At 39.9% G+C, this 23,484-nt stretch overlaps 1 protein-coding gene across 3 annotated transcripts in view; it reads right to left on the reverse strand.

Moving 5' to 3' along the window:
* Window positions 1-269: 269 nt before the first annotated feature.
* Window positions 270-23,484, reverse strand: part of ACVR1 (activin A receptor type 1) — a 133,339-nt gene continuing 110,124 nt past the window's right edge. For all 3 annotated transcript variants that reach the window (XM_053918688.1, XM_053918687.1, XM_024579821.3), the window contains 3 exons: window positions 20,159-20,356; window positions 2,277-2,407; window positions 270-1,488 (listed from right to left, as the gene is read on the reverse strand). In XM_053918688.1, coding sequence (XP_053774663.1) covers window positions 1,354-1,488; window positions 2,277-2,407; window positions 20,159-20,356 — 464 coding nt within the window. In that variant the 3' untranslated portion in view covers window positions 270-1,353. The remainder of the gene's footprint in view (window positions 1,489-2,276; window positions 2,408-20,158; window positions 20,357-23,484) is intronic.

Here is a 23,484-nt window from a genome sequence, read left to right on the forward strand (position 1 = left end):
GAAGCCATCTTGTGAGGATGGCAGGATGGTCAGATCTGTTACCCTCCCTTCAAAGCTGGGGAAACTGACCAAGAAAAAAAAACTCAGAGCCAAAAATCAACACAAAATTCCAATTATCTGATACAAAATTCAAGCTGGAAGACGTCCTCATAAAACCCTCAAGTTCATTAGTACACTTGAAAAGCAAATTCAATTTACGATGTTTTTCTATTATTCCCATAAGAAAATGCTCTATATTATGTAGGTCTTTTTTAAATACTGAAATTCACTTTTTGACTTGAAAACATTTTATTTAATTTATACAAATAACTACTAAATACAAAAAGTAGATTAAAACAAAATAGTTATTTTTTTTTTTCTGGCAGAGTTTAAATGCACATAATGGATAATTCCGAAGAAAATGCATTTTCCCCACAGCGTTCAGGACTAAAATTCTACTGAAATCTTGGCTTCTAAATCAGTAATATATTCAGTGGTGTCACATGGGTAATGGCTAAATACGCTCTGCAGAGGAACTGAGAAAAGTTACAGTGTACACACATACAAATGTGAAGCACTTAAAACGTGAATTTAACTGATAATAAAAGAAAACGTCCATTTCAGAGTATAGTGTTAAAAACATTTCGGTAATAAAATCATAAGACCACATAAAAATAAGCTTTAACATATGCACAAAGCGGTTTTGTAAAAACTGCTAAGTGCACAAGTAATAAATAATTTGCAAAGTTGTGTATAAACAATTCCTAATGTTCAGCATCATTGTAAACATCAGCACGTGTAAAATGCAGCAAAGTCTGACATTACATTTTGTTTTGCCAAATTGAATTCCTATTATCCAAAGACAGACCAGTGGAGTACGCAGCCAACGTTTTGGCAAGATGGGTCTTTAAAATTAAGAGTAACAGTGCAAGTAAGGAATGCAAAGAATTCCTAGTGCAATAAAGAAGAGAAGCACAGGCAATATTGCTGATTAAAAATTCACCACCTCCTTGAGTTTCCCGTGGGGAGTGTCTAGGAGACTTGTGAAAGATATGCAAAGCCACTGTCTTAATGCCCAGATCTCTCTTAGGATTTCTCTGTGTTCCTCCAGTTCCCTACCTTTGCAACAGTGTCTGTCCATTAGTCTCTGCAGTGTGAACAGTTGTGAAATGCCCAGTTCACAGTCATTGAGCGAGGTTAGGGTGGTTTTGGTGTCTCCCCAACACGTGGCTGGGTAAGATGTTGGCCTTGTCAAAGCAGTCATTTGGGGAGGGAGACAGATGTATTCTGTTCTGATAAGCAGTCAGGCCAGCCTAGGTCCCAGCTGGACAATGACAACAATGTCAAATCTTCCTTCTTGAGACCATGAAAATGTCAACAGTCAGTTTTCAATTTGTCCAAGGAATTATCAATTTTGGTCAAAGTCTTTTTGATACGCAGGGCTGTGAGTCTTGCGGATGGATTTTGATACCAGCATTCTTTCATCAGCTTGGCCAGGGAGGTTAATGTCTGAGGAGAGAAGAAACAAATACCACAGTGACAAAGTGGGGTTCTTTTGGGGGGGGGGCGGGGATGAAGGGGGCAGAGAAGCTGGGCAGATCTATCAGCCATTTCCCAGAATTCTGTAGGCCTTATGAAGTTCAAGTGGTGTCAGTGACATCATTTTAAAACAAATCATCAGAGCCCCAACCAGAGATAAAGAAGCCACTCTTGAGTTTCAGCACGTCTGTCCTTTGGATTCCTAATACCACTGAATGATTGTATCAGGCCAATTACATAGGCTAGGCTACCCCTTGATGGTTTTATGGGGGGTGAAAATGGCAACACTGACCCAAGAGTTAATACGGAAATGTGTAGAAAGGGTCATTTCTCAATGTCTTAGATTTGCTACTGAAGAGCAGCAATATGGATGTTCAGCACTGAACAACTTATGTTTAGAATTTCACATATGCAGAGATGGGGAAAAGGTTAAAAACATCATTCAGTGTCTTAGTTTACACTTGGAACTGCAGTCCTAGGGCTGGTATAATAATGAGACTCCCAATTTCTGGAGCTGATCAGTAGTAGAAATTCTTCTCAATACTGTCATTCATTAGCAAGATCAATCAGTTATGGCTCCTTCAAGAAAGAAACAATTTTCTGAACCTACTCAATCAGGTCTAAGGATCTTCTGCATAAAATAGGGAGAGAAAATAATAGATAGTTGAGACAGACCACTTAAGAACCATAGCAGCTGAAACCCGTGAGTAAGCAGACAGCTGAGGATAGCTGTGAATCTAGGAAAGCGGCCACTTTACCGGGTCTGAGAACCATCTGTTGGGTATGTTTGGCCTCTGTTGATCCACACAGACCACCTTCCTCATATCTTCAAAACTTGGGTCATTGGGAACCACATCATAGAACGGTGGCTTGTAATCTTCCACGATACCTGCACACATGGATAAAAATTGTGTTGACTCAGCAAAAGAGTAGAGGTTCCCACAGGGTTTTTATTGATGAGTGTTATATTATAAAGTGATGGAAAAAGTACCGATCTTCTTCCTCATCACCGTTCTTATACTTCAAGGGGATTCTAAAAGCTATAGGTAGGTCTGAAAATAAGTGGAGAATAAGGCAATATATAGAAGCTCTACAGAGAAACTAGAGGAAAATAATTGTTAAAAGAAAATGTGACTACTTCTCATGTATCAGGTTGGCCAAAATGTTCACTTGTATTTTTCTGTAAGATGGCTCTAGTAGCACTTAGTTGTTTTTAATTTCATTCGAAACAATTTGTTGGATTGTACTGTGACAGCTGTTATATCAGCGTGCATACAGATAACAACAGACAGACAGAAAAAAACCACTTTACCGCAAAGTGACTGGTAGGGAGTATGGGAGACATGAGAAGGCTGGCTGGGCTCCTATAGGCAGGAGCTGAAGTGCCGGAGGGATATTTCAGCAGCCAGGGGGTTCCCCCTGAGAAGTGTGGAGTCTAAACCCCAAGCTGGGCTCCCCAGCCTGCAGCAACAGAGCCAGAAAAGAACCCAGATAACATGTGAAAAGCAGCAGGGTTTTGTCTGCCAGGGAGAGATGGCTGGGACATAGAGAAGTGCTTAAAGGGCCAATGCACAACGTTTCATTTGTAGCCATTTATCCTGGGCTCTGGCAGAGGGAGGGCAGAATGGACTAGAGACGCTTGAGGATAGTCTGGGGCTGTTGGCTAGGGAGAGAACTGAGAAACAGCTACCAGGACCCCCGTCCTGAGTCATTCTCCACACTGCAGAAACCATCTTTCTCAGGCAGAGGACTCCTCTCTGAGTAGAAGCAGCCTGAGGGGAAGCAGCAGCCTCACTGGCAGGAACTGCTCTGCTCCACCCTGTGGTAGATAAGCCTTGCTGCTGATTACAGTTTGATTACATTAACAAACATACAAAGAAGCAGCCAAAACGGGAAGACAAACAAACCCCAAAAGAAAGAACAAGAAAATTCTCCAGAAGTAGATGAAATGGAGTCAAGCAATTTATCAGACAGAGAGTTTAGAGTAATGATTACAAGGATATACGACAGCATGAAAAAAGACATAGAAACCGTAATAAAGAACCAGGCAGAAATAAAGAATGCAATATCTGAAATAAATAATACACTGAAATTGAATAAACAGTAGGTTAGATGAAGCAGAGGATCAAATCAGTATTTTGGAAGACAAGGTAGAAAAAAACAATCAGGCAGAGCAGCAAAAAGAAAAAAGAATTTTAAAAAATAATGAGAGCTTAAGAAACATTTTGAACAAATGAAGCATAACAACATCCATATCATGGGCATAGCAGGAGGAAAAGAGCAAGCAAGGGATCAAGAGCCTTTTTAAAGAAATAATGACTGAAAATTTCCCTAATCTGGTGAAGGAAGAAGTCACACAAGTCCAGGAAGCTCAGAGAGTCCCATACAAGTGGAACCCAAAGAGGCCCACACCAAGAGACATCATAATTAAAATGACAAGGCATACAGGCAAGGAGAGAATCCGAAAAGCTGGAAGAGAAAAGCAGGTAGTAACCCTATAAGGGAGAGCCAATTGGGCTGTCGTCTGATCACTCAACAGAAACATTTCAGGCCAGGCGGGAGTGGTATGAAATATTCAGGTAACAAAAAGCAAGGACCTACAACCAAAGCTACTTTACCCAGCAAGACTATCATTTAAAATTGAAGGAGAATAAGGAGCTTCCCAGACAAGAAAAGCTAAAGGAATTTGATTAACACAAAACCAGTACTGAAACCAATGTTAAAGGGCTTGCTTTAATAAGATGAAAAAAAAAAAAGAGGAAAATAGTCTAACAATAAAAATGGCACTACCTAAGTATCTATCAATGATCATCTTAAATGTAAATGCTCCAAACGAAAAGACACAGGGTAGCTGAATGGATAAGAAAACAAGACCCATATATATGCTGCCTCCGAGACCTGTCTCAGATTGAAAGATACACACAGACTAAAAGGAAAGAGTTGGAAAAAGATATTTCATGAAAATGGAAAAGAAAAAAAAAGCTGGGGTACTAGTACTTTTATCAGACAAGACAGACTTTAAAACCAAGGCTATAGTAAGAGACAAAGAAGGCTATTTTATAAGGTAAAGGCAACAATCCATCAAGACAATATAACCCTAGTAAACATTGACTAGGAGCAGCTAAATATGTAAAGCAAATGCTGACAGGCATAAAGGGACAGATCAACAGAAATACTGTCATAACTGGGGATTTTAACACACCATTGACTTCAATAGATAGATCTTCCAGGCAGAAAATCAACAAGGAGACAGCAGCCTGAAATGACACACTAGAGCAAATGGATTAAATAGGTATCTTCAGAGAACTTCACCCCAAAGCAGCAGAATATACATATTTTTCAAGTGCACGTGGCACATTTTCTAGGAGAGACTACATGCTGGGACACCAAACAAGTCTCAATAAATTTAAGACTGAAATCATATCAAGCATCTTCTATGATCACAATGCTGTGAAACTTGAAATCAAATGACAAGAACAACAATGAAAAACATGCAAAGACATGGAAGCTAAATAACAATGTCATTAACAATGTCATTGACAATGAATGGGTCAACAATGCGATCAAGGAAGAAATCAAAAAATACCTTGAGACAAATGAAAATGAGGACGTAACAACCCAAAATCTGTGGGACACTAGGAAAGCATCCTAAGAGGGAAATTCATAGCATTACACGCCTATCTCAAAAAACAAGAGAAAGGTCAAATAACCTAATTCTACACTTAAAGGAACTTGAAAAAGAACAACAAATAAAGCCCAAAGTCAGTAGAATGAAAGAAATAATAAAGATTAGGGCAGAAGTAAATGAAAAAAGTCTAAAACAAGGATACAACAGATCGATGAATCCAAGAGCTGGTTCCTTGAAAAGGTAAACAAGATTGGCAAATCTTTAACCAGACTCATCAAGAAAAAAAGAGAGAGGACCCAAATAAATAAAATCAGAAATGAAAGAAGAGAAATAACAATTGACACCAAAGAAATACAAAGGATCATAAGAAAATATTATGAATAACTATATGCCAACAAATGGGACAACCTGGATGATGGATAAACTGCTAGAAACATACAGTCTTCTAAAACTGAATCAAAAAGAAACAGAGAATATCAATAAATAGACTACACCTAGTGAAACTGATGCAGTAATAAAAAAAACACCCAACAAACAAAAGCTCTGGACTGGACGGCTTCATAGGGGAATTTTACCAAACATTCCGAGAAGAACTAACACCACTCCTTCTCAAACTATTTCATAAAAATCAAGAGAAGGGAACACTCCCAAAATCATTTTACAAAGCCAGCATTTTTCTAATTCCAAAAACAGATAAAGATACTACAAAGAAAAAAATATATAGCCCAATATCCATAATGAACATAGATGCAAAAATCCTCAACAAAATATTAGCAAACTGAATACAGCAATGCATCAAAAAGATCATACACCATGATCAAGTGTGGTTTATTCCAGGAATGCAAGGTTGGTATGTTTGTAAATCAGTCAGTCTGATACACCACATAAACAAAACGAAGGATAAAAGGCACATAATCACATCAGTAGATGCAGAAATAGTTTTTGATAATATCTAGCATGCATTTATGATAAAAACTCTCAGCAAACTAGGAGCAGAGGGAACACACCTCAACATAATAAGGGCCATATATGACAAACCCACTGCCAGCATCATACCCAACGTGCAAAAATACATTCCCCTTAAGATTGGGAACAAGACAGGGATGTCTGCTTTCATTTCCCTTATTCAACATAGTACTGGATGTCCTAGCCACAGCAATCAGACAACAAGAAGAAATAAAAGGCATCCAAATTGGAAAGAAGGAAGTAAAACTGTCTTTATTTGCAGATGATATGATACTGTACATAGAGAACCCCAAAGATTCCACCAAGAAACTACTACAACTGATAAATGAATCCATCAAAATAGCAAGACACAAAATTAATATCCGGAAATCAGTTGCATTTTTATTATCCAATGACAAACTAACAGAAAGGGAAATTAAGTAAACAATCCCATTCACAACTGACTCAAAAACAATAAAATACCTAGGAATAAACCAAACCAAGGATGTAAAAGACCTGTACATCCTATAGACACTGAAGAAAGAAACTGAAGAAGATACAAATAAGTGGAAATATATATCATGTTCATGGATAGGAAAAAATAACATCGTTAAAATGTCCATACTACCCAAAGCAACCTATAGATTCAATGCAATTCCTATCAAGATTCCAAAGATGTATTTCACAGAACAAGAGCAAATATTCCAAAACTTTATACGTAACCAAAAAGGCCCTGCATAGTGACAGCAATCCTGAGAAAGAAGAACAAAGCTGGAGGAATCACACTGCCTAATATCAAACTATACTACAAGGTCATAGTAACCAAAAAAGCCTGATACTCACATAAAAACAGACACACAGATCAATGGAACAGAATACAGAGCCCACATATAGGCTCACATCTTTATAGTCAATAAATATTCAACAGAGGAAGCAAGCACATATCATGGGCTAAAAATACTTTATTCAATAAATGGTGTTGCGAAAATTGGACATACATGTGCAGAAAAATGAAATTAGACCACCTTCTTATACCACACACAAGAATAAATTCAAAATGGATCAAAGACTTAACTGTTAGACTCAAAACCATAAAAGTCTTAGAAGAAAACATAGGCAGCAAAATCTCGGGCATTTCTCATAGCAATTTTTTATCAGATATCTCTATCCAGGCAAGGGAAACAAAAGAAAAAATAAACAAATGGGACTACATCAAATTAAAAAGATTTTGCACAGCAAAGGAAATCATCAAGAAAATAAAAAGACAACCCACTGAATGGGACAACATATTCACTGATACATCTAATAAGGGGTTAATATCCAAATTTATAAAGTACTTACAAAACATGCCTAAACCCCAAACAACTCAATTAAAAAATGAGCAAAGGACCTGAATACACACTTCCCCAAAGAGAACCTATAGATGGTCAATAGACATGGAAAGATGTTCAACGTCACTAATCATCAGAGAAACACAAATTAAAACTATGATGAGGTATCATCTCACACCTGTCAGAATGGCCATCATCAATAAGTCAACAAATAACAAGTGCTGGTGAGAATGTGGAGAAAGGGGAACCCTTTTGCACTGTTGATGGGAATGCAGATTGGTGCAGCCACTGTGAAAAACTGTATGGAGATACCTCAACAAATTAAAAATGGATCTGCCTTTTGACCCAGTGTCCCCACTTCTGGAAATATATCCAAAGGAACCCAAAACACTAATTTGAAAAAACATAAGCACCCCTATGTTCATTGCAGCGTTATTCACAGTTGCCAAGATATGGAAGCAGCCCAAGTGTCCATCAGTAGATGAGTGGATAAAACAACTATGGGGCATTTACACAATGGAATTCTACTCAGCCATAAAAAAGAAGAAAATTTTACCCTTTGCAACACTATGGATGGACCTGGAGAACATCAAGATAAGTGAAATAAGACTGTCAGAGAAAGACAAATACCATATGATTTCACTCATAATGTGGAATCTAATGAACAAACTCAACTAACAAGCAAAACAGAGACAGACTCGTAGATAGAGAGCAAATGCCAGCTGGGGGCCGGGGGGAAGTTAGGGAGTGAAGAGATTGAGCAAAATGGAAAAAGGCATCTCGGATTGAACAAGTGTGGTGATTTCTTGGGGGAAGGAGGTATAAGGGGGCTAAATGGTAATTGAAAAGATATAATAAAGATTAAATTTTAAAAAACCATCAAAATTGGTGAATTTTTGTGTAACTATTTTAATATTGAAGATGAAAGAAAATTTGCAGCGTATTTGCAACATTTGCAGCATATTATGCTTTATCATTTCAAGAAAGGTAAAAACACAACTGCAACACACAAAAAAGATTTGTGCAGTGTATGGAGAAGGTGCTGTGACTGATCTAAAATGTCAGAAGTGGTTTGCAAAGTTTTGGGCTGGAGATTTCTAGCTGGACGATGCTCCATGGTCAGGTAGACCAGTTGAAGTTGATAGTGATCTAACCAAGACCCTAATTGAGAACAATCAACATTACACTACATGGGAGATAGTCAACATACTGAAAATATCCAAATCATAAAGTTATTGGTGAAAATGAAAAATGTGTCTTTTGTGGAAAAACCATATGGACATCTTGGCCAACCCAACACTTACAATTATTAACAAAATGCTCCAAGAGTGTACATAAACAGCTCTGTAACACCCAACAGGGCAAAGAAGACCCAAGATAAAATTCTTTCAGTGATCAAAATAAAGACACAACATCTTTTGACATGACTCTAGTGGTTTCAGACCATAATAGAAATAAAAAGTTGTCCACAAACTAGAGTCACAGGCAAACAAATAATCCAAGAACACTGAAATACCCCTTTTTGTTATGATTAGGAAAAACATCCATGCTATGAAGTAATTCCTCCTACTGGGAGAATGCAAAGAATTAATACAAATTATGAATTTCCTCATTCACTCATTTTATGTGGACTGAATGCCTGCTAACTACCAGATACAGCCTCTGATGGCTCAACTATTTACTCTCAGATTGAAGCACAAAAGTAGAGAAGGACAGTCATTTGGGAAACACAGGAATGATTAAAAAGGATAAACTTTCCCTTACTTTGAAGCAAATATGAAAGTGGCTAATTTTAGCTTCTGCTTTAATGCCTTAGAGACCTTGTTTCTCCAGCAAAATTACATCAACTCCGTATTTTTCACAAGGAGGAGTAACTCCATAAATAGAAAAGTTTAAAACGTCATCATTTCAGGGTGGGAGAATCCAAGACAGTTGCATAGAAGACCCCAAACTCACCTCCTCCTATAAACACACCAAACATATACCTATATATAGAGCCATGTAAGACCCAAAACAATAAAACTCCTACAGGAAAACATAGGTAGTAAACTGTGGCATCACTCTTAGCAATTTTTTGCATATATCTCCTTGGGCAAGGTTAAGAAAATAAACAATCAACAAATTAAACTACATTAAACTAAGAAGTTTTTGTACCACAAAAGAAACATTAACAAAGCAAAAACGCAACCTACTGAAAGGGAGAAGGTATTCGCAAATGATACAGCCTATAAGGATCACACATACAACCCAACATCAACAAACCGAACAATCCAATTTAACAATGGGCAGAGGACATGAAGACATTTCTCCAAAGAAGACATACAGATGGCCAACACACACAGGATAAGATGCTCAACATCACTAATCATCAGGAAAATGCAAATCGAAACTACAGTGAGAGAGCACCTCACACTTGTCAACATCACGCAAGTGTTGGCTATCATCAAAAAGTCAACCACTAACAAGTGTTGGTGAGATAAGGGAACACTCAGCATTGTAAGCTGATGCAGCCGCTATGGAAAACAGTATAGAGGTCTCAAAAAAAATTAAAGAACTACCACGTGCCTCAGGAACTCCACTTCTAGGTACTTATTCAAAGAAATCCAAAACACTATTTGAAAAGACATACACACCCCTATATTCATTTCAGCATTATTTACAACAGCCAACATATGAAAGCAATCTAGGTATCTAGGATGCAGAAGATATATATGCACATACACACACAATCAAATTATTTTTCAGCAACAAAAAGAATAAAATCTTACCATTTGCAACAGCATGGTTTGACCTACAGGGTATTATGCTACGTAAAATAAGCCAGAGAGAGAAAGGCAAATACTGTATGATTTCACTTTTATGTGGAGTCTGGTAAAAAAAACCTGAAAGACTCATAGATACAGAGAACAATCTGATGGTTGTTAGAGAGGAGACAGGTGGGTGGAAGAGGGAAAAAGGTGAAGGAGAATAAGAGGTACAAAGTTCCCATATAAAATAAGTAAGTTACAGGGGTGAAGTCGTGCAGCACAGGGAATAGAGTCAGTCCTATCATCATTAACTTTGCACAGAGACAGATGGTTATTACACATATTGTGGTGAACACACAGTAAGGTATATAAATGTTGTATCACTAGGTTGGACACCCCGCACCAACACAATATTGGATGTCAACTATTTTTTAATTTAAAAAACTTCATCACTTGGAGTTAAAAAATTGATGATTCTTCTTACACACATGAAACCAAGAAAACCCATTACTTTCCTTCTATCATCAAAGGTTTCAACAATGTGGGCAGTGGATTACTCTCTTCTTCCAAGTAACTCTTCTCTTGTTCTTAAATACCTACTAGGTTGTTAGGGGAGACAGGAGGAGGCTGTGAAAGTTATAGTTTTCTAGTTCCTAACAGATCGCCTCAATAGCTTCAATTCCCTTCTCATTTATCAAAGAAATTAAATTACGTAAGAGTGAGAATCAATTCTTACACGTCCCATGTAAATAAAAACTGTTTACACAAAAGATTAGCCATGATAAGGAGCATCTGTTAAAAAATTACTAGATTTTTTCCTTAAACTCCACAGATCCAACTGAGTTTATTTTAAAAATGGAATGTATTCTAATTATGTGAATTTCTAGTTCATACTATCGTCTAATTAACCTTTCCACAATGCAGAACTGCAGTTGTGATGTATCTTGGTCAATGGATTAAAAACCTTTTCTGGCAAATTACAAACGGCCCCTATGAGGCATAAACCACTGCTCACAGAAGACGCCTGGGGATGGCTCATCTCAGAGACCTTATGCATCTCGTAAGGGACGCAGGAAGCATTCAAACAAAAACATTTTCATTCTTCTCAGTACTAACAGATACCACCTAAAACACAACTGGACACGGGACCATAAGATAATGTACACCTTTCCAGGGGCCACGTTCATTTATAGGAAACGTAAGAGATAGATCCTTCCCATCTTTCAATTTTTATTAAAGAGAATATATTAATAACCTGGTTTAATTATTTTTTTAAATTCTAGTATAATAGCTAGTATGTGGGGTAATTTGCCTGGCTGGCTTGGGAAGGATTATGTGAAAGTGAACAGTAATGCTAGTTGGATTTTTCTATAAATGCAAAAGAAAAAAGCATAGCCAGATTTTTAAAATATGAGATCTAGTGATATCCAACAATGAATTTTACTACACAAAGCTGAAGTTTTCCTTTATGTTTATATTTACCATATTTTAACCTTATTAAATGTCCCACGTTTTAACAAAAGGAGTCAAGTTTTAAAAGGAAGACCATGTAATTGATTACACCTGGGACTTAATCACGCCCCTTCCACCATCAGTCAATTGTTGACTGTTTCCATCTGACACCGGCCATGCTTCTCCAGCATAAAGGCAACCTGGGATCAAACTCCAGCAGCCATTGAAATGCCCTCTGGTGAAGGAAAGCAATTATTTCTATCAATATAAAGTACATTCCGTACCTACTATGTGTGAGACACCATGTTAAATACTGAGGATGATAAAAGTATAAGCCACATTCTTGCTTTTCAAGGCACTCAACATCTGTGGAGGATGAGAACAAGCCCCCCCACGTCCTTTCTTTTAGATAACTGAAATCTTACTTTTAACGTCTCAAAATGTTTCCACTTCACTACTTAATTTATGTTTTGAAAGGCAGAGATAGATTAGAAATCTTCACTCTATTTTCATTTGCTGGTTCTTAAATGTACTCAATAACCATTTTGACCCCTTAAACTGTGTGTACCAGAGGTTGTGTCTGGCACTAGGGATAGAAAAATGAAAACGATGTGATGTGGGTGACGAGGAGCGGGAAAATAGAAAAGAGGGAGGAGAAAACAAACAGACTACACACTAGCCTTAGAGGTAGGGGCAGGGCGAAGGGATGGGGCATGGTACTCAGCAGGTCTCAGAGAGGAAAATACCTGTGTGGCTTATTAAGCACCAGACATCAACTGAGTGTCACCACAGTTAAAGTCATCTTTCCAGAAGCTAAGACTTGGGCAGACAAGGAAAGATAATGAGTTTCAGGGCAGAGAAGAGGATGTGGAAGAGAAAACACAAAGGAGAGGGGGCATCCTGGGTGGGGGCGGGGGCTCAGGGAGGAGCAGGGAAGAGGGGGAGGAAGCAGAGCAAAGACACGGAGCTACAAATGATCCTCATGCTCATAGTCAGAAAGATGGAGGGAAGTCTCTATGGCTGAAATCAGGTGCACCTGGGTGGTGAAGGTCAAGGTCAGACTGTGAAATGACTTGTGTTCTTAAAGCAGGATGTTCCTATTAACTGTTCCTTGTTTCTGCCAGAAAATGACAACTACTGGGTAGCTAGGCAAAAAAAAGTGAACTCTACATTCTTTAAAGACAGCACCCAATGAACAACTGCCAAATCGTGAGCCAGCAAAGAGGACAGTGTGAATTCTGGAAAAGTGATTAAAAATACAAAGCCCTTCGAGTGCCAAATGAGTGGTACAGAGGATACAGGAATGCGGGGAAGAGCTCTTCATCGGTGGTCAAGGGAAGAGGAACTGAGCCAGGCCCTGCTTTTCCACGCAGAGCTGCTGTGTGACTCAAAGGGCCATGGGAAAGAAAGCAGAGAAATTACTCATCACCTACTCCCCCACAACTTTTGGCATGTGTATCTGATTTATACAATCATTTTTCCTGGGCATATGTCTAATTGCAAGTTTTCTCTTCTCTGTGGCAAATCTATTTTTACCAAACAATATCCCTACCATTAATTTGCTGCACAGCTGAGTAAACCCCTCACTGCTATGACGGAGTTCAACACCCTCAAAGTACGCATCACGAAGCTCATGTATAGATAAACAAGAGCTGAGAGTGTTCAACCTTTTGGTGTCTCTGAGCCACACATTATATACATTGTGACACATAATCACAGAAAAATCTCATCATGTTTTAAGTAAATTAATGATATTGTGTTGGGCCACATTCATAGCCATCCTGGGATACATACAGCTCACGGGCTGCAGGTTGGACACCCCTATATAGTACTTCAAATAACATGACATACCGGAGAGGTCTTTCCAAAATGCAAGTCTCTAGAAACAAGGCCTCCCTCAGAATCCTCCCCAGGCCTTAGATCAGGGACCCATGCTCTACCCCCCTGACAGCTGCACCTGGGACCTACGGGTCTCCCTGCGTCAAGTCCTGCCCTCCACCATCTGCCTCTGCCTCCAGCAATATGTTCAGGAGAAAACCAAGGGAAATTCTAGTCACGCCCCTCCTCTACAAGGGTGCCATCGGTGTTGCCCTTGGCAACCACCGTGGACGGTTGGTGCTCAATGCCCAAGAACAACCATTCCACACCACTGTCTTCCCTCACACACCTGGGCTTCAGCCACAGGGGTTACTTACAGTTGCATCAATACGACAGCTTTACAACTTCAATCATCATCGTCTGACGTTATTTCTCCTTTCCACCTACATGTGCTCCCAAGCTTGTCCAACTGAGTAGCTATTCCTATCATTTGTGACTCAGTCCTGCTTTCTCTCTTCTGAGAACACTCTCCCACCTTGTTGCCACAGCTCCAGGCCCCTGGCCAGGGTTCCTGTCCATCCTGAATTCAGTCACCTCCTCGTATACTGCAACCATAGTGGCTTATATTGTTAATTTATAGTAATTTATTCAACTTAAATATGAAAACCTTTAAGTTGAATATTCCTTTTTTTTGCTTAACTGCTTCCCAGGGTATATGACACTAGACCTAGTCTATTACAGATGCTAAATATAGGTTAGTTAAGTGAATACTGATTACATGTTCACAATCCTCTATCCAAACCCTTGAGGTTTAGATGTTTTAGAATTTGGGGCTTTTTACACTTTACAAAGGTAATTAAGAGGCACACACTACCTTTTATGCGATGCCCTAGTGGAGTCCGAGGGATACTCCACAACCACACACATTTCTGCAGCACAATACGTGAACAGTAACACTGAAGGAAATGAATGCACTGGGCAGACTCCTGGCAATTCAGGCCAAGTCTAACTGCTAAATGAATTCGGTCATGTGTTCTGCCAATAAGTTATAAAAAAGTTTTTGGGTTCCAAAGCTTTGAGAGTTTCTAAATTGCCAAATACAAGCTTATTGACGAGTATTTCCTAGTCCCCACCCCAATAAGAGATACAGTTTAGCCAAGCAAAGATTCTTAAGATACAAATACTTTTTGACACATTTTAACACTGGATTCCGTCACAAAATAATCAAAGCTAGTAACAGTGAAATAGGAGTGTATCCGCATAGCCCTCTGTGGGCACTAAACGGGAAACAAATGTAGTATCAGAGTGAAGGATCAGCACAAGGAGAGGTGGGGAAAGGGCAGCTGAGCTCTGCTAACCCATGAGTGACCTCCGTCTTTCACTTGTTCCCAACGGAACAGTTACAGAGCACTTACCACATGCCAGACACGTGCCGGGTGCTTTACATATGTTATCTCATTTAATTATCAGAACTCTTTGAAGTGGATACTATTATTTACCAATGTTTTATGGATGATGAAGCTTATGATCGTTATCAGTCAGAAGGTGTGATCTCAGAGCCTGTGAACAGTGACATTTCCCTGCCTCTGGTGGCCCAGGGGGAAGCTCTGCCCAAAGCCCCCTCTCACAGGTGTCCACACTCAGTGCTTCAGCCCTAAGGGGAAACACGGCAAGGAAAGACGGAAGCACTGCACTCTGTGTGGCGACCAAACACGAGGAAGGAACGTGTATGTCCTATTTTTCACGTGCGTTTGCCTGTACCATCTGGGTACACTGCCTTTTCAAGAATTCTGCTGCCTATTCTGATGGAAACCCTCGTAGAATTTTCTTTGGGCACTTTTAAGAATAATTATGTTATCGATAATAGTGAAGTATATCTGTCACAGATGTGAGAAGTCATATGACATTTGAATCACAGTGAAAGTTTGTGTTAAAATGTGCAGTAGAAAGTGAGCCCCATAAAGGTAAGGGACTCAGGCTACTCGGATTATGCTATAGGTAAAGATGCGCTTAAGAATGGACACTAAAGACTACTCTGTTTAGTTTTACAATCCAGAAGCAGATGACCACATATCAGAGCATCAGAACTACGGAGTTTCCATACACAGGGATCCAAACAAGGTCCAACACCTCAGACAGAAGCTCCAAAGAAAGGACTCCTGAACTCAAGATGCTTGGAAGGGGCTGGAAGATGTTTCTAATCAGACCACAGAGGAATGGCACAAGGCCACAGTTACAACGTTCCCACTTATACACAGACTCCCCACATAAAGTTACTTCTCACACTGCACTGAACTCAGGTACCCAGGAACAGGTGTGTCTGCAGAAATATAAAAAGAGGAGAAGAGAAATGGCAAAGATCTAGAAAGAATGGCTAACGCCTGAGACTCTGCAGGGAGAAATGGACCCCACAGAAACCTGAAAGTGAATGCAGTTTCACCTAAGCATCAGGACTGAAGTCACGGACATTCTGGCGGGGCAGGCTCTGTGCACGTCCTGGGCGACACCGGTGTAATGTATGCTACAGGGTCTGGCACAAATAACACCCCCTGTTTTTATTACAAAATCTTTTTTTACAAAATCATAAGCATGAAATTCTATTAACAATATCACATTCAACCATACCACCTGACACTTTAGGCAAAATGTTCCAATTTAAACTAAAAATTATTACACCCATATTATTACCCTACCAACCACACTCAAGCAGACCTTGCTTCTGCCAGACCTGGTATTTCAGCAAGAAATCTCAGAGTACAGTCCCTGACCCAGCACCATCAGCATCATCTGGGGCCCTGTCTGAAAGGGACATTCTCAGTCCAACCCTAGACCTACGGCCTCAGAAGCTCTAGGCATGGGCCAGCACTCAGTACTCTGGGTGATTCTCGTGTACACTCCAGTGTGAGAACCACTGATCCAAGCAAACCCTGCCTTAAATTCGTACACAAAACCCACACAATAAAGGAGAGAAAACCACTTCCTTCCTATCAATCCAAATTCAGTGTCAAACTAAACACGGAAAGTCAAATCCATAAAACACTACTGAGAAATTTTCAGATGTGAGTTGGACTTAACTCTTATTTCCAGTACCGAAACAGCATAAGGTTTATTATGAGTAGCAAATGGATGTAAAATTCCAATAAAAATACAAAATGCAACATAGTTTTATATTCACAGTCCATTTGAGGATCGTACTGTCCCAGAAGCACCAGCTGGTCATCAATTTCTATAATGGACTCAAGGAACTCAAAGGACACGTAATTATCATGACCTTCTGAAGATATTCATATGTTTAAATGACGTCTATTTTACATGCAATAATTTCAAAAATATAGAGTCTTTTAATGACAGTTCCTAAAGCTGGCAAAAAAAGTGAAATGCATACATCGCACTCTGGGGCAAGCAGGGTGTTAGGAATTAGTACAACTCTTATGGAAAGCAATTTGGCATATGTGTCAAGCCATAAACACATCCATATACTCTAACCTATTAAAGCTACTTTTTTTTCAATTAGGAATTAATTCCCCAAATGAAAAAGTCACATGAACAAAGATGTTTACTACAGAGGCCGCAAATGGAGAAAACAGGATGTCTAACAATATGGAAATGGTTAATAAAGTATCATTTAAAAGAAAAACAGACCACTTACCAACATTAAAAAAAGCACACAAATGGAAAAGATGGTGGCAGAATGGTACCTGTACTATTACCACCAGGTCAAAAACACGTGCACAAGGAAGTGAAAAGAAACATCAATGTTGGAATGTAAGAGCAAAGTTTTCCTTTTTCCTCCTCTACTCATTTCTTTCTATTTTGGGGTAGTAATAACTAAGATGTTGCTGTTAATAAAATAATTTTGCAAGCAGCATGGAACACTTACTTACAAGTTTAGGGCTAAATATTTTCTGTACGTGTGTGCGTGCACTTGTGCATGTGAGCACAGGAACACTTATGAGAAAGAGGGACTCGAGAAAACAGAAGGAAAATATCAAAGTCATGGCCAAGGGAGAGTCGCTATTTCAAATGAGACACAGAACACCCTTAGCGCGCCCTGAAAACCAAATCACACCATAGAACAGAAGCTTAATCCACAAAATTTTAGGAACCAGAAAACAATTTAAATGACATTAAGGGAGAGATCAGTAAGTCAAAAAACAACCAAAGTATTCTCTTTGACCCTCCATTTCTTTTTTTTAAAAAATCATGTTAAACACAGGATGGATCAAGCAAACTACCATTTGCTCAGCTACACTTTAAAATGATGACTCCAATTTCACACCGAACATTAATCACAGCTGACCTTTCAAAGCCATTTGGGTTTATGCCTCTGACACAGGAACCTAGTTTGCAACATGAGTTCTTCCACAGCCCAAACCCCAAGTTTCTGCCAAGCTCGGCTTTCATCGCACAGGCTTGCTTGGCACCGCTCCAGCGCACCCACAGCTGGATTGCTACCATCTCGGCCCTGGAACATTCGCTTTCTCTTAGTTTGGGGCAAGTTCCCCTTCACAGGGTTTATTGTGACGCTGCTCCTTCTCTAAGATGTCTGTCAAGATGAACTAATTAGAATGAGGTTTTCAGTTCCAAGGAGCTCAGGAATGATTGGGGGGTGGGGTAGGGAAATAAAGTCAATGTGCAATTTCAGGCAAAGTTCAGAACCTTATAAATCAGCAAAACAGTCTCATATTGCAAACAATTCTCAAGGCACTTGGACGGCACAAAATGCAAGTCAGTAGCTCCCAATGATTGGGAAATAATTACCAAGAAAAATGTTCATGACTCCATTAAAAAAAAGTACTTTAAAAGAGCTGTCAGGTTACAATGCACATATGTTTATGTTTCCTCTGAAACATTAGCTTTGAGATCCTTAGAGAGTTTGTTAAAAACAAATACTCTGCTGCCAGGATAAAAAAAAAAGCCTACGGTGAGGACACGCCAATCTTAACACTGCACACTAAAACTGTTAAGGTGCCCTGATCCGCGTCCCTCTCAGGACGTCCTGTTCTCTGGCTGTGTGGTCACGAAAATTACGATTGCCCCGGGAATCTCAATCCTTACAAGAAAATACCAGAGGAAGGGGATGGAGCACAGAGATGTTACAGACATCACGCATTATTTCTTTCATACTTCAAACCCAAGATTCCAGTGGGTCACAGGAGGGCGAAGTATCTTTTGGAAAGAAATATTAATATAAATGTATGGCACCGTCTTCTGTTTTCCTGGAACAATTTCAGACCCATCCTCTATGAAATAAGATTTCCAGTCATGAAGGTATTTCCAGTTGTGAAGAGGTTGATTTAGTCATGAAGGTATTTCCAGTTGTGAAGAGGTTGATTTAGTCAACATAAAAGATTTCTGCTATAATACCCACTTGGTGAGTAGACGGGACGTGTGCAATTTGAAAGAGTAACTTACTGCTTTCAGAGTACAATATACGTGAAGTACAGTTCAACAATGTATTTGTGGCCGATTTGGATACATGAAAGGCAAGAGTAAGAACTTATTATAGGGGACGCGAGTAAAAATGATTGACATTTGCTTCCCTAACTGCCAAGGCGAGACCACTTCATAAAACTGAACTTACAAGAGTAGCAGCATAAGTCACCTATTCAGGGTTTCCTGTATTTAAACTTCACTTATACAGCCTGTTTCTTACAAAAGAGTGAATTCTGAATATACAACCTGAGCCTTTTCTCAATAATCTAAACTTAAGAAAAAATATCTAAATTAGCAGAATTCACCCTCAAATTTACTTGAACATTCTCATGATAAAACTCACTTGTGAGAAGAACAAAGAACATGGGAACATGGGAAGAAAGGCAGAATAGGTGTAGGGAGGAAGGGAGGGAGGGAGGGAAGGAGGGGAAAGGATACATGGACCAATCAAAAGAGCAAAACAAGGAATAACTAGTCTCTTCCAGAAATACTTTTTCTTTTCTGTCAGTATATTGAGATGTAACTGACATGCAGCACTGTATGAGTTTAAGTTGTGCGACGTGATGACGTGACTTACATATACTACGTTGTGAAATGATTACCACAGTAAGTTTACTTAACTCAGGAAAACATTAACTGTTAGATTCTGGCAATGGTTTTCGATTCTCTCTGTATTTCATTTAATTAATACATCGTTTACAAGACCGTGTGGAAAATACTATTTAAGACCTTACATTTCTTCCTTTCCACCTTTTTTTTATTGTTGTTCAAGTACAGTTAGTTGTCCCCATTTCCCCCCACCCCACCCCCCACCCCAGCCATCCCCACTTCCCGCCCTTGATCCTACCCCCCTTTGATTTTGTCCATGTGTCCTTTATACACGTTCCTGAAATCCCTTCCCCCTTTTCCCCCCATCATCCCCTACCACCTCCCCTCTGGTTACTGTCAGTTTGTTCTTAAGCCAGGCAGTGAAAGACAAATACCATATGATCTCACCCTAAGTGGAACCTAGTCAACAAAACGAACAAGCAAGCAATATATAACCAGAGACATTGAAATCAGAAATATTGTTTTTCAAACCATCATTTCCTCTTACACAGCGAAAGTACAATGCCATTTTATTTCACCTACCAGTCATAAATTAAATATAAGTGGTGAAAGCTTGACAGGTAGGAATTAAGGAACAATGTGGACTTAAATAGTCCTTTTGCCCTTTTAAGGGCAGCAGAAACAACAGGACTTGAACAAAGACAATATGATATTATGGTAGATCAGGTACCTACCGTTGCTCACCATCCGCCTGGCCACTTCCCACAAGACGAGTCCAAAAGCCCAGATATCGACTCTCTTGTAAGAATCAAAACAATCCACCTGGATGGTTTCGTCTAGAACTTCAGGGGCCATGTAGCGTTTGGTACCCACACGGGGGTTGTTGCCCACGTCGAGCTGATTGGTGCTCTGGGAATGCATGACCGCCAAGCCTAAAAGGGAGAGGACAACAGTGCTCATCAGCTCACCTCCCTTGTCAGAGGGAGTTGCTGAAGAACTGTAAACACACCCCAGTCACAAGCACCCTCTTGTGGTGCCCAGGCCGCTGCCGCATTACACCCAGAGTAGTCTCTGCAACGCCCATTGCGATGGCTTCTGTGCCGGCAGGAAAATGGACTATTGTCAGACACATTCTGAGGCTACTGGGTTAACAAATATATACGAGTGTGTGAGACACAAAGTTCTAGGTAAATGATGAACTAATCCGCCAAACCAAGATTGGCTGGTGTTTGAAGTCCACAGAAAAACAGGCTCACATCTTACACGGGAGCCTCAGCGTGGCTTAACGAGAAGCAAATTACCCACTCAAGCTCCACCACAGCTCCCATTAGTCTCCAAACACCAATTTCAAACGCTGCGAGACAGAATTTGAGGTAATTTACCACTACAGAACGGGATGCGCCATCCCTCAAGGATGAACTGCGCACCTGAACAGGAACACTGACCAAACCCATAGGCCTTTGTCTACACTCGCATGGAGAGAACATTAAACTGGGCTTCAATGCAAAGCACAGCATTCGTGTTAAATGGCTTTGAAGCACTTTCCTAAAACCACGACTCATTTCAGAATTCCACCGTGCATTAGAGAGACCTGGCACTGCTCACCGACCAGGGGATTAGATATGCAAAGGGAATTACTTTTTGAAACACATGCAGACCAAGTGAAAATGATTCTCGTGGCACTCAAAATAATAAAAAATGCCGACGTGGAACAAGCGGCAACCCAATGATCCTTTGGGGATCCCTCAAGCCATCTACGGAGAACGCTTCTCCTCCCACCCCCTGGCTCTGCGTGTGTGGGATAATCACGCTATATAATGTCAGGCCGGACAGTGCATGTGTCACCTCAGCCTCAACAATTAGCGAAGACACTGGCAACTGCATTAGACTAAATCAGACTGGCTTCCCTTTCATTTTTATCATCAACCCCAAAATTCCACAGCCACTGTGAACATTTCCCAAACCATACATGCCCTCCACCATTTCCAGTACCAAAGAGTCAAAATAATAGGATATCGAAAAGGTGCAGTTTAAATAGAGCATGGAGATAATAGCTGTGTTGATTTAAAAATAAGACCACAAGGTTTTTGAAACTTCTCCCATCGAGAGGTGAAGCTCAATCCCCCACACCTTGAGTGGGGGCTGGACTATCAAGCAGAATATGGCAGAAATGAGTGTATATCTTCAAAATTAGGACATACAAAGCATTATGGCTCCCTGAGTCTCTCTCGGCTCACTCACTGTGTTACGAGGACACTTAAGCAGCCCTGTGGACAGATCCGCACGACGGGGAACTGAGACCTCCCATCACAGCCCTGTGAGTGAGCCACCTGGGACGTTCCTCCAGCCCTGATCAAGCCCTCAGACGCCTGCAGTCCTGACAGACAGCTTGACGGTTACCCCACTGAGACTGTGAGCCAGAACCCCGGAGCTGTCATTCCAAGTCCTCCCTCACAGGCCTGTGTGGGATACTAAATGTACTGCTTCAAGTGGCTAAGTTTTAGTGGTAATTTGTTACCCAGTGATGGATAATTATTAAACTAAACTGAAAAGACGAAGCAAATGCAGTGTGTAAACCATGGCTGAATTTCTTGTTTGAAAAACTGGAAAAATATGAAAATGAATATTAAGTGATATTGAAGAATTATCATTAACGTTTAGGTGTGATATATATTGTGATTATGCAAGAGATATATTTTAAAGTATTTAGGGAATGCATTCTGAAGTATTGGGGGTGATGATGTGATGTCTGCAACTTACCTTTAAATCAATTAGCAAATATACACGCAGTCATAGCGATAAACAAAATATGGCAACATTTTAAATAGTTGTTAAATCCAGATGTCGTAGATAGGAATGGTAATTATACTTTTCTTTCAAACTTTCTGTATGTTCAGATATTTTTATAATAGTTAGAAAAATAAAAGAAAACTGGTATTTGTACTAGAATGCTGGTATTTTGCAGTATTAGTAGAGCATGATTTCTAACCAGCAATCCTTAATTTCTGGGTATAAAATAAAGGTTACACACAAAGGCTGGTCTTACAGGGGCTGTGTCCTGCACTGTGGACCTGCTCCCCTGCATAATGGCCCCTTCGCATAGGCCTCTGCACGAATCCATCCAAAGAAATGCGGCTGAAGAGTTAACTTACTGCAAAACTCCTTCCACTGCCTCCCCCTCAGGTCTCACAAACCAACGTCAATTTGTCCGTCTTCCCTACTTCACTGAACGGTAACAACAGCTACCATTTAAATACTTACAATTTCCTAAGTTATAATAATTTCTGAGTCTTGTCGGAGTCCCGTGAGGTAGACATAATTGATTTAGCACATGAACAGTACATAAGCACACTATTAGGAAAGTTCCCGCGTACAGCGCACAGCGTCAAAGACTGGGGTCCCCCTTGCTAAGCCGCCCACCTTTGCATGGAGTGTAAGCAGACCAGCTCTTAGAGCATGTAAACGGATGGATGAAAAACACCTGCAGAGAAGTGCGGGGTGAATAACTAGGAAACCAAGTCGCCCTGGTTCCAAAAGCCATGGCCCAGCCATAAAGTCTTCCACACCATAACTAACACTGTCCAGAGACGCCGTTAGGGCCGTGCCTTTCGGTGCTATCCTAAAGAGTTTTCTTTTCATGCCTGGAAAACACTGTAAAATGATTTCTCATCATGAAAGAAAAGACTTTAAAGGGATTCAAAAGGAATCAATTTCCCTGACATGTCAAATGCCTTGTGTTTAAGAACAAACAAAAACAATTTCGTCCTTTATGTAATACTGTCTATGCCTTTACCGGTCTAACAATAACTACAGTGACATGGATATAAACCCTTTTTGATCAAGCAGTGTGAGGACTGTGTATATTCCACTGAAATGAACAACCAGTATGACAACTCAGGTCTCATTAGCATAATTATTCAGCCAGTATTTCATGGGTCTAGGATGCATATGGCTTTACGTACAATGTCACTATAAATAAAAACAATCGTATTTATAATGCAATTCAGGCTACATTGAGCGTTACCCTAACACCATGAGAATGACATATCCTAGCAGGGCA

Source organism: Desmodus rotundus, chromosome 2 (genome assembly GCF_022682495.2).
Source record: "Desmodus rotundus isolate HL8 chromosome 2, HLdesRot8A.1, whole genome shotgun sequence".
Taxonomy (NCBI): Eukaryota; Metazoa; Chordata; class Mammalia; order Chiroptera; family Phyllostomidae; genus Desmodus; species Desmodus rotundus.